Genomic DNA, 13,400 nt, shown 5'->3' with positions numbered 1-13,400 from the left:
CTCAACAGGAAGGGGCCCTTTAGCTGCCGCTTAGAAGTAAGTGTATATGTGTGTGTGTTGTAAAATATGCCAGACATTTAGGTATCAGGTGGTTTTTAAACCGAGGGGGGGCCTGCGCCGGCATTTCATTCACAGCAAACTCAGGAATTTAAGGTAATCTCATCATGTTCCAACATGAGATTTTATGAGACGCTTAATGGATTTAGGAATCAGCTTAGACGTGTTTAAATGATCTTTTTTTTTATATTTCTCTTATTACATTTGCTCTAAGCTTGAGTACATTGTGTTCAAGAGGGGGGGGGGGGGGGGGGAGAGAAGAAATCTTAAAAAGGCAGCTGTCTAGGCAAGATTTTATTTCATGACACCAAGGAGTGCTTGCCTAACTTATTCATGAGATAAAATGTGCCGTACAAAAGAAGAAGAAAAAAAGATGAGTGGTTTTGGAAAGGTTTCCAACAGTTTACAACATCAGAGCGTATTGCGAGTGATATATAAAAGGCGCTCTACTCTCGCTAATGACTTCTGGCCCTCGGTGGCTTATAGATCAGTGTGCGTTCATTAATGATGCAGGCGTGTGCGAGTGTGTGTCGATTAGTGGGTGGAGGGGATTAGCTGTCTCCTGAGATTCCTAAATAACACTACACACTCAGGCAAAACTGTACTTTTTTTTCAGATTTTCCACTGAATTTTCGCCTTTTTATCTGGTGATTAAAACTTTAAACAAAAAGTATGGAAAGACAGGTAAGAGAATCTCAGAGGAAATAAAGGCTAAGCATAAAGGGTTAGTTTGGATTTTTATTTTTAAGAGACGTTCTCTGACATTTGAGAAGTACAGAAAACATCAGAATGCTGACAAGCTTATCGGCTGGAAACCAAACATGCATGAAGAGTTCATCTTGCATACAAATCTGAACATGGGACTTTTATTTTTTTTTTAACTGGATTTTATCTTAAAGCCATCTTTGTTAAGCTTTCTTCTCTGTCCTCCAGCAGAAGCTCTACACCAGTAAACAGAGATCCAATTCACCTTAAGACAAGACATTTCACAAAAAAAAAAAAAACAGTTTAATTATGGCGAACAAAGTTAGTGGCAGACATGGTGAGATATTCTCCTAAAATTTACAACTTTAATTTAAATTCCCAGGCATAAAAATGAATCAACATACAAGACCGTGCTCGTTTTAAACAACTGTTTTTGCTCAAGAACATTATATAGCTTAACTATAACATTTCAGTTGCCAGTATCGTGGGTAACACTTTATTGTTTGGTCACAATGTCTACTGTGGCTGGAAGAAAATTAAAAAAATATATCAAAGATTATGTTCAGCCATTGATTAGACTCTCAAGAACAGTCAAGGTTGCAAACAGTTATTGCAGCAACCCTGGTTTATACTTTCACAAGATCCCTTTAAGTTTGCTGCTGTTTTGTCAGCTGAGAAATGTTGCTGCTAAAGAAAACAGTGGCTGACCTGCTTCTGCTCATCATTTCCCTTCAAGACTGGAAACAACTTCCGGATTTTGCAACAAGCTGCCCATTTTTGCAAAAAAGCTGTCAAAGATGGTGGTTTCCTGTGTTTCTTCAGGTCGTGTAGTCATTTGGAAAGCTACCCCAGTGGTCTCATGATTAGCCAATCAGGTGAAAGCAGCAGCCTCAAACAACGTCATTTCCCTCAGAAAGCAAGCCATCGCTTGACTAAAAACACATTAATCGACTTCTCTTACTATAGAGGATAAAACTTGGTCTGTCTGGATGAAACCACAGAGGGAAATACTGCCAGTATCTATATGCCAGTTTCCCATAGATTTTACAACCTCCGAGTTTTGTGTTTTTTCCTAGATGAAGCCAAGAGAACAGTTACTGCAGCATCAAATCTGTTCACTTTTTCTTTAGCATAGACCGTACTCCTGGATCAGTCCTTCAAATGTGTTTTGTGTATCTACGCTGTCATCGCAAACCCAGAGTCAGTCATCGCTGATGTCCGCTCACAATGAGCTAAGTTTTCCTAAAAGTTTCTTCCTGTTAAAAGGGAGTCATTCCTCTCCATTGTCACCACATGCTTGTTCTGTAGCAGAAATAGCTGCGATGTTAGCAGCTTGATGCAAGTGGCTGGATCTTCATGGACAGAAATCTTCTATTACCAGTTGTTTTGCGGTAGACTTAATTTGATAAACTAGGATGAAACTAGAATGCAAAACTCTCCATATGATCCCATTTACTTGATTACATACAAATTTAGTCACACTTCTAGCATACTTAGGTTTAAAGTTATGTTCATTCAACCAAAAAGAGTTTTTTTTTTTTTTTTTACAAGAAATGACACAAACATCCCTCCATAGACCTCAGAACAATGTACATGGGGCATAATGTATGGGGGGGAAATATATATTTTCTCCGTTTTTATTAACATGTATACAAAATATGGCATATTTAATATTACCTCTTCAAATAATCAGTAGAAAAACACTCAATGGCATTACAGCATCTAAGCATTTAGGCGCTGGCCAGCTTTTTTCATATTCAGCTCCAAGAACTCTAAGTATTTCACTGTAGGAGGCCTACTTGCCATCACCCTAACCTTTAAGATGGGACTCTGACTGGGCCACTTTAAAATGTTAATAGTACTTCCATTCATAAAAAATATTGGCCAAAATAAAAGATTCTTTTGAATCTAAACCTGCCAAGGGAATTAACAATTTGGACATTAACTTTATATCTGTATATAAACTGGACCTATCATTTTCTCATGAGGAGCTTTAAAACAACATTTACTGTGAATTAGCACTACATAAACAAACTGAACTGAACTGTGAAAATGGCAGTGCTCAATAAAATAGCCAGTTTGGGCTGTTTTGAACTGCTAAGGTCTGTTAAAATGGTTTTGGGGTTAGGCTCACTGGCTGGTAGCCTTTCACTGCTCTGAGGATGTACTCACTTTTATGCAAAGTCATAGTGAAACAACATTTTTTCTACTACAGACAATAACTTTACAAAATATATACTTCAAAATACTCTGTAAGAAAAAAAAAAGAGCCTTAATGGTGGCTACCTTCCCCCCAGGAAAACACAGACACCACATCCACTTTGACCATGACCCCCCCCCCCCCCCCCCACACACACACACACACACACACACACACACACAGTATGTGATGTATACAAGCTCTTAAAAGGTTAAACACACACCAACGGAGGACAGGACATAAACACAGACTGTAAAAGTACCGGGTTGTATGTCCTCTCAGACACAACACATAAACAGAATTGGGGATAACCGTGTTGTCCGACAAACAAAATTACTGTGAAGTCCGAAGGAAAAAAAAAAAAAGAGGAAAAAAATCACAGCAACGTTTAAAGTTAGGGAGGAGAGAGGTCTTGAAAGGATAAAAAAAAGTGGGACACGTTGAAGAGTAAGAAGTAGAGCGAAGACGGGGATAAAGGACTTAATACTGCAGAGTGCCTACCTCTTTGTAGTTCACCTTGGGTTCTGTTCTCTTCCGCTTTCTGCCCTTCGCCTGGTGACTCCGACTGGAGAGAATCCATTTTACAACCTGCAGGAGAGATGATGGTGGGGGTGAGGAGGTGAAGGCGGGAAAAAGACAGGAGGGAGAGACAGAGTAGCCGGGGGGGGGGGGAAACAGTGTGATGTAGGATAAAAAAAGATGACAAAGATTAAATAAAGGTGAGAGTGGAACATCAGACAAAGAGAAAAGCACTCATGTTCAATGGGGGGGGGGGGACTCTCAGACTTCAGGTAAAGCTTACAGGAGAGTCTGAGCCATCAGAAATCTCATCAGACTGTAAAGTGGACACAAAATGCACACAGGGAAAACAGTCTTGCGTTCATTCCGACTTTTCTGCACTTATTAAACACATTAAGCTAACATAAACAACTAGCTAAGACGAATGTATAAAACACAGCACGGCAGGTTTCAGTTTCCCCAATCTCCATCACGAGTTTCAGAGAAAATATGTTTGCATAGCATCAAACGATTTAGAATAAAAACAAAAAAGTCAACTAACAATAGGACATACAGACGATAGATCACTTTTAAATTGCCATCGTTAAAGCCTATTTGGTGCTTCAGAGTAAGTGAAAGTGCACATTTTATCTTTTCTTACGGGAAGACAAATGTGAGGATGTGAAAATATGGGCAAAGCAATTAAGAACAACATGGGAGCATTATGGGAAATCTGATAGGCAGCACAGTACGACACGCAACAGATGCACAGCGCCGCGCGCGCGTGTGTGTGTGTGTGCGTGTCGCACTGCACTCGGAGGCAGACAGAGAGGGAGAGACTGAAGCAGGGAGTGAATGGGGGAAAGAGAGGTAAACAAAGTGCAAAAGAGGTAGAGATACGAGATAATACCGAAACATTGTGAAATAAGTGGGAACAATTTAAAAAAAAAAGGTAAGAAATGAAGACAGGGAGGAGTGAGGAGCCAAGAAGCGGGGTTAACTTGGTGAAGGAGAAGGACTGATGGAAATCAGATGATAATCATATCAAGCATGTGCAATATTTCCACTCTGAGAGCTTTTCCTGAAGACTGTCCGCCACTCCCTGAAGATGGGAAGAAGAAAGAGACAGCGAGAGAGAGAGAAAAGGAGAGAAGCGGAGGAGTGAGTGCCTACCTCTGCTTTGACTTCTTCCACCAGCCTCGCCTGTGACCACACGGCGCTCCTTTCACGCAGCCACTGAACGACAGAGGAGAAGGAGAGAGCAGTGAGCCGGGGGGCAGGAGGGGGGGGGGTGTGATCGGGACGGAGAGGAATGCTTTGCAGAGGCAGAGAGAGAGAGAGAGACTGAGCGAAGCAGGAAGGGGAGGGAGGAAAGGTGGGAGGAGAGGGAGAGAAGGTGGGTGCGCTATCACTTGTTCCTCTGACGGAAACTCTCTTCTTGACTCCGGAGGGAGAGCGAGAAGGGGAGGGAAGGAGAGGAAAAACAAGGAGAAAGGTGGAACTGGCGGTCACCTCACTTCTTGTCTCTCTCTCTCTCTTTTTTTTTTTTTTTAAATCCATTCAATAATTTGTGATTACGCACGCAAACATAACGCCGGTGAAGCAAACACCCACAGAAAGAGAGGAGCCGTGATCAGACCTTCTGCTGTCTCGCCTCAAGGTTTCAACACAGTACATTAACCATACAGCGGCTTTCCGATACGTTTTAATACCAGACTGATTTCATGGTGGCTTTCAGCTCATTAACATTCCCCAGTCTGCTGCCTCTTATCTTCCTCCTGACAATACTCCATAAGTTATCCAAGGGATTTAGATCCAGCGCCTGTGCCTGGTTGGTCAGTTTGCTGACCAACAGTCATTAAAGCAGGTATTGGTACTTTTGGCAATATGGGCAGGTGCCAAGTCCTGCTGGGAAATTAAATCGGAGTTCCCGTAAAGCTTGTCAGCAGTGACAGGCATGAAGTGCTCTCAGCTTTCCTGCTAGATGGCTGCTCAGGCTTTGGACTTGAGAAAGCACAGCGGAGCAGCACCAGCAGACGACCTGGCTCCCAAAAATCATCCCTGACCGTAGAAAACGTCACACTGGACCTCAAGCAACTTAGATTTTGTGTGGATGTTGATTAATAAACGAAACGCAAAAGTGCAGCAACAACAACACTTCCTGGGGGGGCTTAAGCTTGCATGTACAGTAGTTCCTAGCAGCTTATGGACTCATTTTCAAGTCAAAAAGTCAGACAGATGTCTACAATACCATACGATAATTTAGTTGCAGAATTGAGTAATTTGCTTGGGTGTCTAACCAGACAGGCCCTGAGATATTCAAGTGTGCGAATACACATTTGCTAGTGAGAGGCAGTATAAACGAAGGAAAGAAATCATAGCAATGATTCACTATAATGGTCTGACTCCAGCTGCATTCCAAGCCTTGTGAAACTTTCCCAAACCCTTGAATGGCATTTGCCTCACAATCCTTCCAAAGCTGTGCTTGTACTCTTTATTTTCCTGCTCCATTTTTATTCTTCCACACAACTTTCCATTAATATGCTTAGATACTGCAGTCTGAACAGCTTGGTCGCTTAATGACCTTTCTGGGCTTACCCTCTTTGTGGAGGATGTCAAACTTGTCCTGTCTAGCCAGCGTTCACCTCCTCATCTTCCCCCATTACGGTGTTAGCCATAACATAACAGTTTTATATTAAAAGTGTTTTTTTTATTTTATTGGTCTTATGTTATACTCTACAGTGGGTTCCCTTTAACCATAAGCCATTTACTTTTGATTAAATAATTTACTGAAATCCACCTGTAATACGATTATGTCTGTACTGGTGGTGTTGGGAAATTAAGGAGACAATGAGTAGAGTATGGGTTCAAGATACACTATATTGCCAAAATTATTTGCTCACCTATCCAAATTATTGCAATCAGGTGTTTCAATCGCTCCCATGGCCACAGGTGTATAAAATCAAGCACACAGGCATGCAGACTATTTTTACAAACATTTGTGAAACCATGGGTCGCTCTCAGGAGGTCAGTGAATTCCAGCATGGAACTGTGATACCAAACCAAGACATTTTAGACAACTCCATGATCCCAACTTTGTTGGAACAGTTTGGAGCTGGCCATTTCTTCTTCCAACATGACTGTGCACCAGTACCCAAAGCAAGGTCCATAAAGACATGGATGGCAGAGTCTGGTGTGGATGAACTTGACTGGCCTGCACAGAGTCCTGACCTCAACCCGATAGAACACCTTTGGGATGAATTAGAGCAGAGACTGAGGAGCCAGGCCTTCTCGTCCGACATCAGTATGCAACCTCAAAATGTGCTTCTGGAACAATGGTCAGAAATTCCCGTAAACATACTCCTAAACCTTGTGGACAGCCTTCCCAGAAGAGCTGAAGCTGTACTAGCAGCAAAGGGTGGACTGACATCATCCTGAACTCATACTGAACTCCTATGGATTAGGAAAGGGATGTCACTTAAACTCATATGTGAGTCAAGGCAGGCGAGTGAATACTTTTGGCAATATAGTGTACGTTTACTGTCTCATAAAAAACTCAGACAAACAAGGTGGAAGAAGCATCCTCACCCCATTACACACACATCACGGATGTTCCCACGCAGATGCTTGTGCAACATTTCAGCTATCAAAGTTACTATAGCCACAAACACACACACACACACACATACACACACACACACACACACATGGTTCACTAGTATAACTGCATGCCTGAGCAGTTCTCCATGACTTTTTTATTATTATTTTTTTTTTACAAAAGTACTCCAGCAGCATCAGAAGTACTGAGGGAGAGGGAGGTGTAGGAGTGGGCAGTATAGAATGTAGTGAGTGTTGAGGCAGTAAATTGGCATTGTGTAACAGGATACCACACATAGCTCTTTTGCTGCTTGGATCTCAACAGCTATTCTCTGGACAGAAAGCCCTTTGTCAACATCTAACACCCTGCTGCCGTGTCTTTGCCTGTGCAGTGTTTCTCTTGTGGATCAATATTAGACGACATCTACAGGTCTCATCTCGTGTTCCCTCAACAAACAAGGCGCCGATAAATCACGTCAACTGTTGGATTCAAAACTGTAATTTGTGGCATATCTAGTGTCTGAAGTAGATCGTATGTAGAGAGCAAATAGAACCACCATGGTGTTACTCCCTCATTTTAGGACAAAGTGGATGACATCATGTATTTACCAGACCCACACTGGTAAAATATTGCACCTCGGGTACATAGTTGAGTGACTAATGACCTGTAGGTTGATCAACTCTACATGGAACAAAAATCACTAACAAAGTACTGTTAGAGAATTACCAGTCCAGTGTATTATCTTATCTCATATTGTTCTGTAAATATAAAAGTGTTTCTACACTGTTTTTCTGCAGTTTTACTTGAATATTTACCAGCCATTTCGTGCCATGCCATCTGTATTTGTGCAATACTGGTATTTATTTTTACTTTTTTTATATAGGCTTTTCTGTTCAAGGTCATTCTCTGTTGCTTTAGAATTAACTTTAGATTAGCTTGTTGTTCTTTTTCATTACTAAAAATGGTGTCTAACTTTGCCTGTGTCACCCTGTCACAACCGAAGTTCCCCAATGAATAGAACACTGTGGCGAAATTTCTCTTTGGGTACTCCGGTTCACATTACAGTTCACATTACACATAACGAAGGCAAAAACAGTGAGGTGATTTTAAAGTGTTGGACTGCAGATTGCCCTCAGAGCTCTAGGGAAGAAGCTCTTTCTAAGTTTACTTGTTTTGGCTTTGAGGGATGCGGGATAATAAAGGCATTTCTTATCTTCATTTGCTAATAAGCTATGTGAAATAGCTTCTAATCATAATCTGTTGTTGACAATAAAAATTTAAAGGTGCACCGAAGTATAGACTGGTGACCTGAGTTGGCTGATTATCAGCTCGACAGTCCCAGACCTCGGATCAGTGAGTCAGAAAGACCAAATTTGGCATAAAAGTTACTAAAGTAAGAAAGTTAGCTGTTTTCATGATCAGTGAGTTGTTTCAAAATGAAGCACAATACGCGTAAGAAACTACTTAAAAGGAAACTGCTTTTCTACAGACACCCTGGCTGCTCTGTCAAGCTCCTACTTTTAAACAGAACAGACAAGCTAAACTTAAAACAGCAAAGTTGATGTGTTTTATCATTTTCAGCCTTTGTCTGTCATAGAACATGCTGGATTTGGACATGTTGGCACCTTTTTGGAAATTTCCGAGTCAAAGGATCTACGTTAAGTAGGGATTACAAACAGAGACTGTCAATTAGTGTATAGTTGCTTATCTCTAACATAAGATGCTAAAGACACTCTCAAATGTCATTCAGTAATAGTTTAAGTCTTTGTCTTAAAATAGAACAACACTGTTTTGCAGGAGCTCCTCTCTCACCAACTGTGTGACCTTGCTTCTAACCTACATAATTAATGACCACTCATGGAATCTAAAGTTGGGAAAATATTTTAAATGCCGTTAATTATGGTTCTTAAAGGGAAATTGGAATCAGCACAAAAAAAGAACCAGAAAAATCAATATCATCAGCTTGAAGCTTTATAAAGTCTGCAAATAAGCTCTAAACTCTGATCAGTGTATCTATTCAAAACAGAAGGTAACTGAAAAGACAGTTTGGACTATTCGCTTCTTAGGTACGGTCGTTGTGGCGTGACTTAAAGAGTAAAAAGTTTGGTAGAGATAAAAATAAGAAGGCAGGATGTTTTCTCCTTTGAGCAGGAGAAGTGACATCCATTTTCTGTTGTAAATCTGAACAGCTCACTGAACCTTAAGGGCTCAAAAAAAAGTGACAAGTCTGGGTTCCTTCTGAGGTTTTGAGTTGGCAGACACCCAAATTTAGAGATCAAGCACTGGAAGCAGAAAACTTTTTCATAATAGGACCTCGCTAACATACGAGTTGAGCTGGCAGAGTTTTTTGTTTTAGTACAAGAAATAGACCCAATGCAGTGCTGCACAACATATCTTATCATAATCCGCATGCACAGCAACGCAATCGCAAAGGACTGCATGCATGCAGTATTTGGTATGCTATTATATTTCTATGCCAGGCAGTAAAGGTCTAGTGTGGACATCAGGTTCATGGAAAGGAAACAACTGAATGAGGAAAATCTAGGTTAATCTAAACTAAAGTTGGCCTAATGTTGTGTATCTCTAACCTTTTGAATGTTAGTGTTCTGGGTACACATCTTTTGCACATGCACACTGCGTTGGCTGCCAAAACAAATTGTTTACATTCATGTTTAGCATTAGGAAGTAACTTTTTGTGTTTGCTGAACCTCATGTGCTGTGTTTGTGGGTATCTATTAATTTACAAGTTTCCTCAACGTGTTTCCATATAGAAAGCCATATTTATCAAAGAACAACATTTTTCATTTCTAAATGTTTTCTTGCACTGTTTATAACATTCTAAGCATTTGACTACTGCTTGAGGAGTTTTTGGATCTTATTTTGCGATGCAAAGATTGAGTTCTCTTTTTTTAGAGAGTCATTCCTCAGAGGCATTTTATTGCTTTTGTGGCATCTGGACTGACTTAGATCACCTCTATTTTAAAATGTTGATTCTTAAATAGGAATGGCATATTCTAAACTAAAGGTTGATCCTTTATAGCACAGTTTGGGAACTTTGGTACTTTTATTTGGGGTGGTCAAATTCCAACAAAAGCTTTGATTTGACATTTTTAGATACAGTTTAACACACAGAGGTCAAATAAAGTTGTCTGGAGCCAGAGAGGTGGCAGCGTTTTGCTTTTTTGTGTTTTTGTTGTCAGGGGAACACAAATATCCCTCCATTGATCGTCCATACCAGATTTTCCATGCAGGTTCGTGGGGGGCTGGTGCCCATCTTCAGTGGTCATTGGGTGAGACGCGGGTTACACCCTGAACAGGATGCCAGTCCATCACTGGACAGAGGAAAATAATATTCTGGGGGGAAAAAACGATGAGCTAACACTTTTAAATCTTAACTAATCATCTCAGATCGTCCATAACGTTCACAATGAGAAAAAAAATGGGTACAGCGTGACATCATATCAACATATGTTTTTTGGGTGTTTATTGCATCAAATGGGGCCTCTTCTGTGCCCTCACGTAAGCAGCAGCACTCAGTCTCACAGTCTGCTTTTTAATTTGCTCGTCATCAAAAACCTTGAGTAACTGCAGCTGCAGTTCTTGTCGAGTATTAAAAGGAATCCAATCTAAAGTTTTATCCATTTTATTTTTTATTTGTAAAAGAGATGCATTACTTCTGTAAGCTCCAACCTAAGACATGTCCTTGTGCTAGGTGAGACTTGATAGAAAATATGTAGAAAGAGCTTGAAATATTCTACAGGTTTGTCCTTTCAGCTAAAGTTGTAGAGTTGCTGGAGGAAGCTTTTTATAACCATAACAGGCTGTGAGTCATGGCTTTTCAGTTGGCTAATTTAAAATAAAGCCAAAAAATATCACAGCCTGAAAATCTGTAAATTACATTTTAGACAAAAATGCACCACTTGATGCAAAATACACATGGATTTTGGGTAGAGATAAAAAGACGTCATCAAAAATGACCTATAGTGTTTCATTCTGACAGCACAGTTTCAACAGAAGGAATTTAAGCTTTAGGAATTGTTTCTCCTTTTCTAAAAATTTGCCACAGCTGACTGAGCTCTGAGGGAAATCCAACTCATGTTTCTGCCTCAAAGTACAGTATTCAATCAAATGCTTTTAATCTATAGAAATCACTTCCACTAAATACAGAGCCTTGTATAAAATATTTAGACCCGTTTAACTTTTTTCCTTTTTGTCTCGTTGTACATGAAACTTAATTGTATTTTATTTTGATTTTGTGTGATAGACCAAAACGGAAAAAGGAAAACGGGTAAGGGAGAGAGTTATAAGGCTTAAAGTAGTAGTAGTTAGGTTATTAAACAATATTCTAACCCTTGTACTTCTCACTGAGCACTATTCAGTGGTAAAAATGGAAGGAGTATAGCCAAACCGGCTTAAAAGAAAAAGACATGGGCGTCCACCTAAACTGACAGGTTGGGTAAGGGCATTAATCAGAGAAGCAGCCAAGAGGCCCATGGTAACTCTGGGAAGCTGCACCTCAAATGTGAGAGTCTGTTGACAGGACAACTATTAGTCGTGCACTGCGGAAAACAGGCCTTCATGAAAGAGTGAAGAAGAAAACCAACGTAAATAAGAAAAAAAAAAGCTACACGTTCCACTCAAGGTTCAGCGTAAGCCATGCAGAGGTGAAGTTAAAAATGCACACAAGGTGGTCTGGTCGGATGAGACCAAAATGTAACTTTCTGAAACGTGGTGGTGGCAACATCATGCTGTGGGGGATACTTGTCTTCATAAGTGACAGGGTTGTTCCGAGTTGATGTAAAGAAGGATGAAACTAAACGCTGAGAAATCCTGGAAGAAAAACGTGTCGGAAGCTGCTGTGGCAAAGGGTAAACTTTCAAAAGGACACAAAACACGATGTCCGAGGTACAACTGAGCAGTGTGGATCAAAGCATATTTAGCCGTTAGACCAGTCCGGATTTAAAATCTAGCTGAGAATTTGTTGCAATATTTTAAATTTGTTGTTCACAGATGTTCTCCATCTAACCTGTCACAGCTGGAGCTATTTTGCAAGGAAGCATGGACAGAAATGTCCGTCTCCAGATGTGCACAGCTGGTAGAGACGTACGCCAAATGACTTGCGGCTTTAAGTGCCCCGAAGGTTGCCTTTTAAAAAGTATTGGCTCACTAATGTTGAATAGATACAGAAGCCACAATTTTCAGAATTTCATTTTAGACATTGTTATTTCAAAACCATGTATCGTTTTCTTTTCCCGCCACAGTTATTCCTGTTTGTGGTTGTACTAGGACAACTTGGGGAAAATGGGCAGAAGGGTATGAATGCTTTTGCAGGGTAAACCTGTCACAAATACAAAACATATATTACAAAATGAATAATGCAGATTCTAAATGTTGAGAAAAAAAAGTATAAGGGTGAAAGCTTTGGCACATCACAGTTGGCCTTTGTTTAAACATTTCATCTAAGTCTCCTTCCATTCCCCCAAAGGGAGTACTTGCTTACTCATCGAAACTAAAGAAATCCAAAATAGGCTTTCTCATTCCTCATCTCTATTTCCAGGACTGGTGTATGTCATTGTTTATTATTAGGCCAAAACCATTTCCTGCCGCTCTTTTTTTTTTCCAAGCAGATTGTGAAGCAACGGATGGGAGGCAGTAGTGATAAAGAGAGAGGAAACCAGGGAAAGATTTCTTCAAAAATGTGTTTGTGTCCAGTGTACGCAATGGGCAAGCACTCGCATTTCTAAGAGGTTTTAATCGACCTGACTGATCTACTTAGCCGGTGACTGGCACATCAAAAAAAACAAAAAAAAAACAAACAATAAATAAATAAATAAACGAGAAAGCCAGTCCAGGAGCACTCAACCCTTATCCAATCAGGTAGGAGAACACAGAAGTCCCCTCCACAGTGTCCTTCCCACCCTCAGAGGCCCTCTGAAAGGCTCTTGTTACATCAGTGCGTAATCTAGAAGGCGAATGTTCCCAGACAGCAATGCAAAAAAAAAAAAAGAAAAAAAGAACAAAACACAGACACACAAAATTTGCACGTATGCTGTGAGGTAATTAAGATCAGTTACCATAGAAATAGGAGAGTCGAAGAAGCCGTTAAAGTGGATTGATCATGTGACAGTCTATTTGTAATCCAATAATCTATGACTGGGGGTATTTTTTCCCGGTTAGAGGCCAGAGGAGGAGGAGAGATGTTGCTCAGCTAAAATTCATGTCATTTTAAATAACATAACAACAATATATGTAACTCTCACCTACACAATACGTGGAATTACAAATATATATCTATATCTATCTATCTATATATATATATATATATATATATATATATATATA

At 40.2% G+C, this 13,400-nt stretch overlaps 1 protein-coding gene across 2 annotated transcripts in view; it reads right to left on the bottom strand.

Annotated features, from left to right (window-relative positions):
- The window catches only part of aopep (aminopeptidase O (putative)), an 82,707-nt gene that overhangs the window by 49,506 nt on the left and 19,801 nt on the right, over positions 1-13,400 (bottom strand). For both annotated transcript variants that reach the window (XM_036143873.1, XM_036143872.1), the window contains 2 exons: positions 4,634-4,696; positions 3,464-3,550 (listed from right to left, as the gene is read on the bottom strand). In XM_036143873.1, the coding sequence (XP_035999766.1) occupies positions 3,464-3,550; positions 4,634-4,696 (150 nt within the window). The remainder of the gene's footprint in view (positions 1-3,463; positions 3,551-4,633; positions 4,697-13,400) is intronic.

Source organism: Fundulus heteroclitus, chromosome 12 (genome assembly GCF_011125445.2).
Source record: "Fundulus heteroclitus isolate FHET01 chromosome 12, MU-UCD_Fhet_4.1, whole genome shotgun sequence".
NCBI lineage: Eukaryota > Metazoa > Chordata > Actinopteri > Cyprinodontiformes > Fundulidae > Fundulus > Fundulus heteroclitus.
The sequence above is the reverse complement of the archived record's forward strand: the minus strand, read 5'-3'. Positions and strand labels throughout refer to the sequence as shown.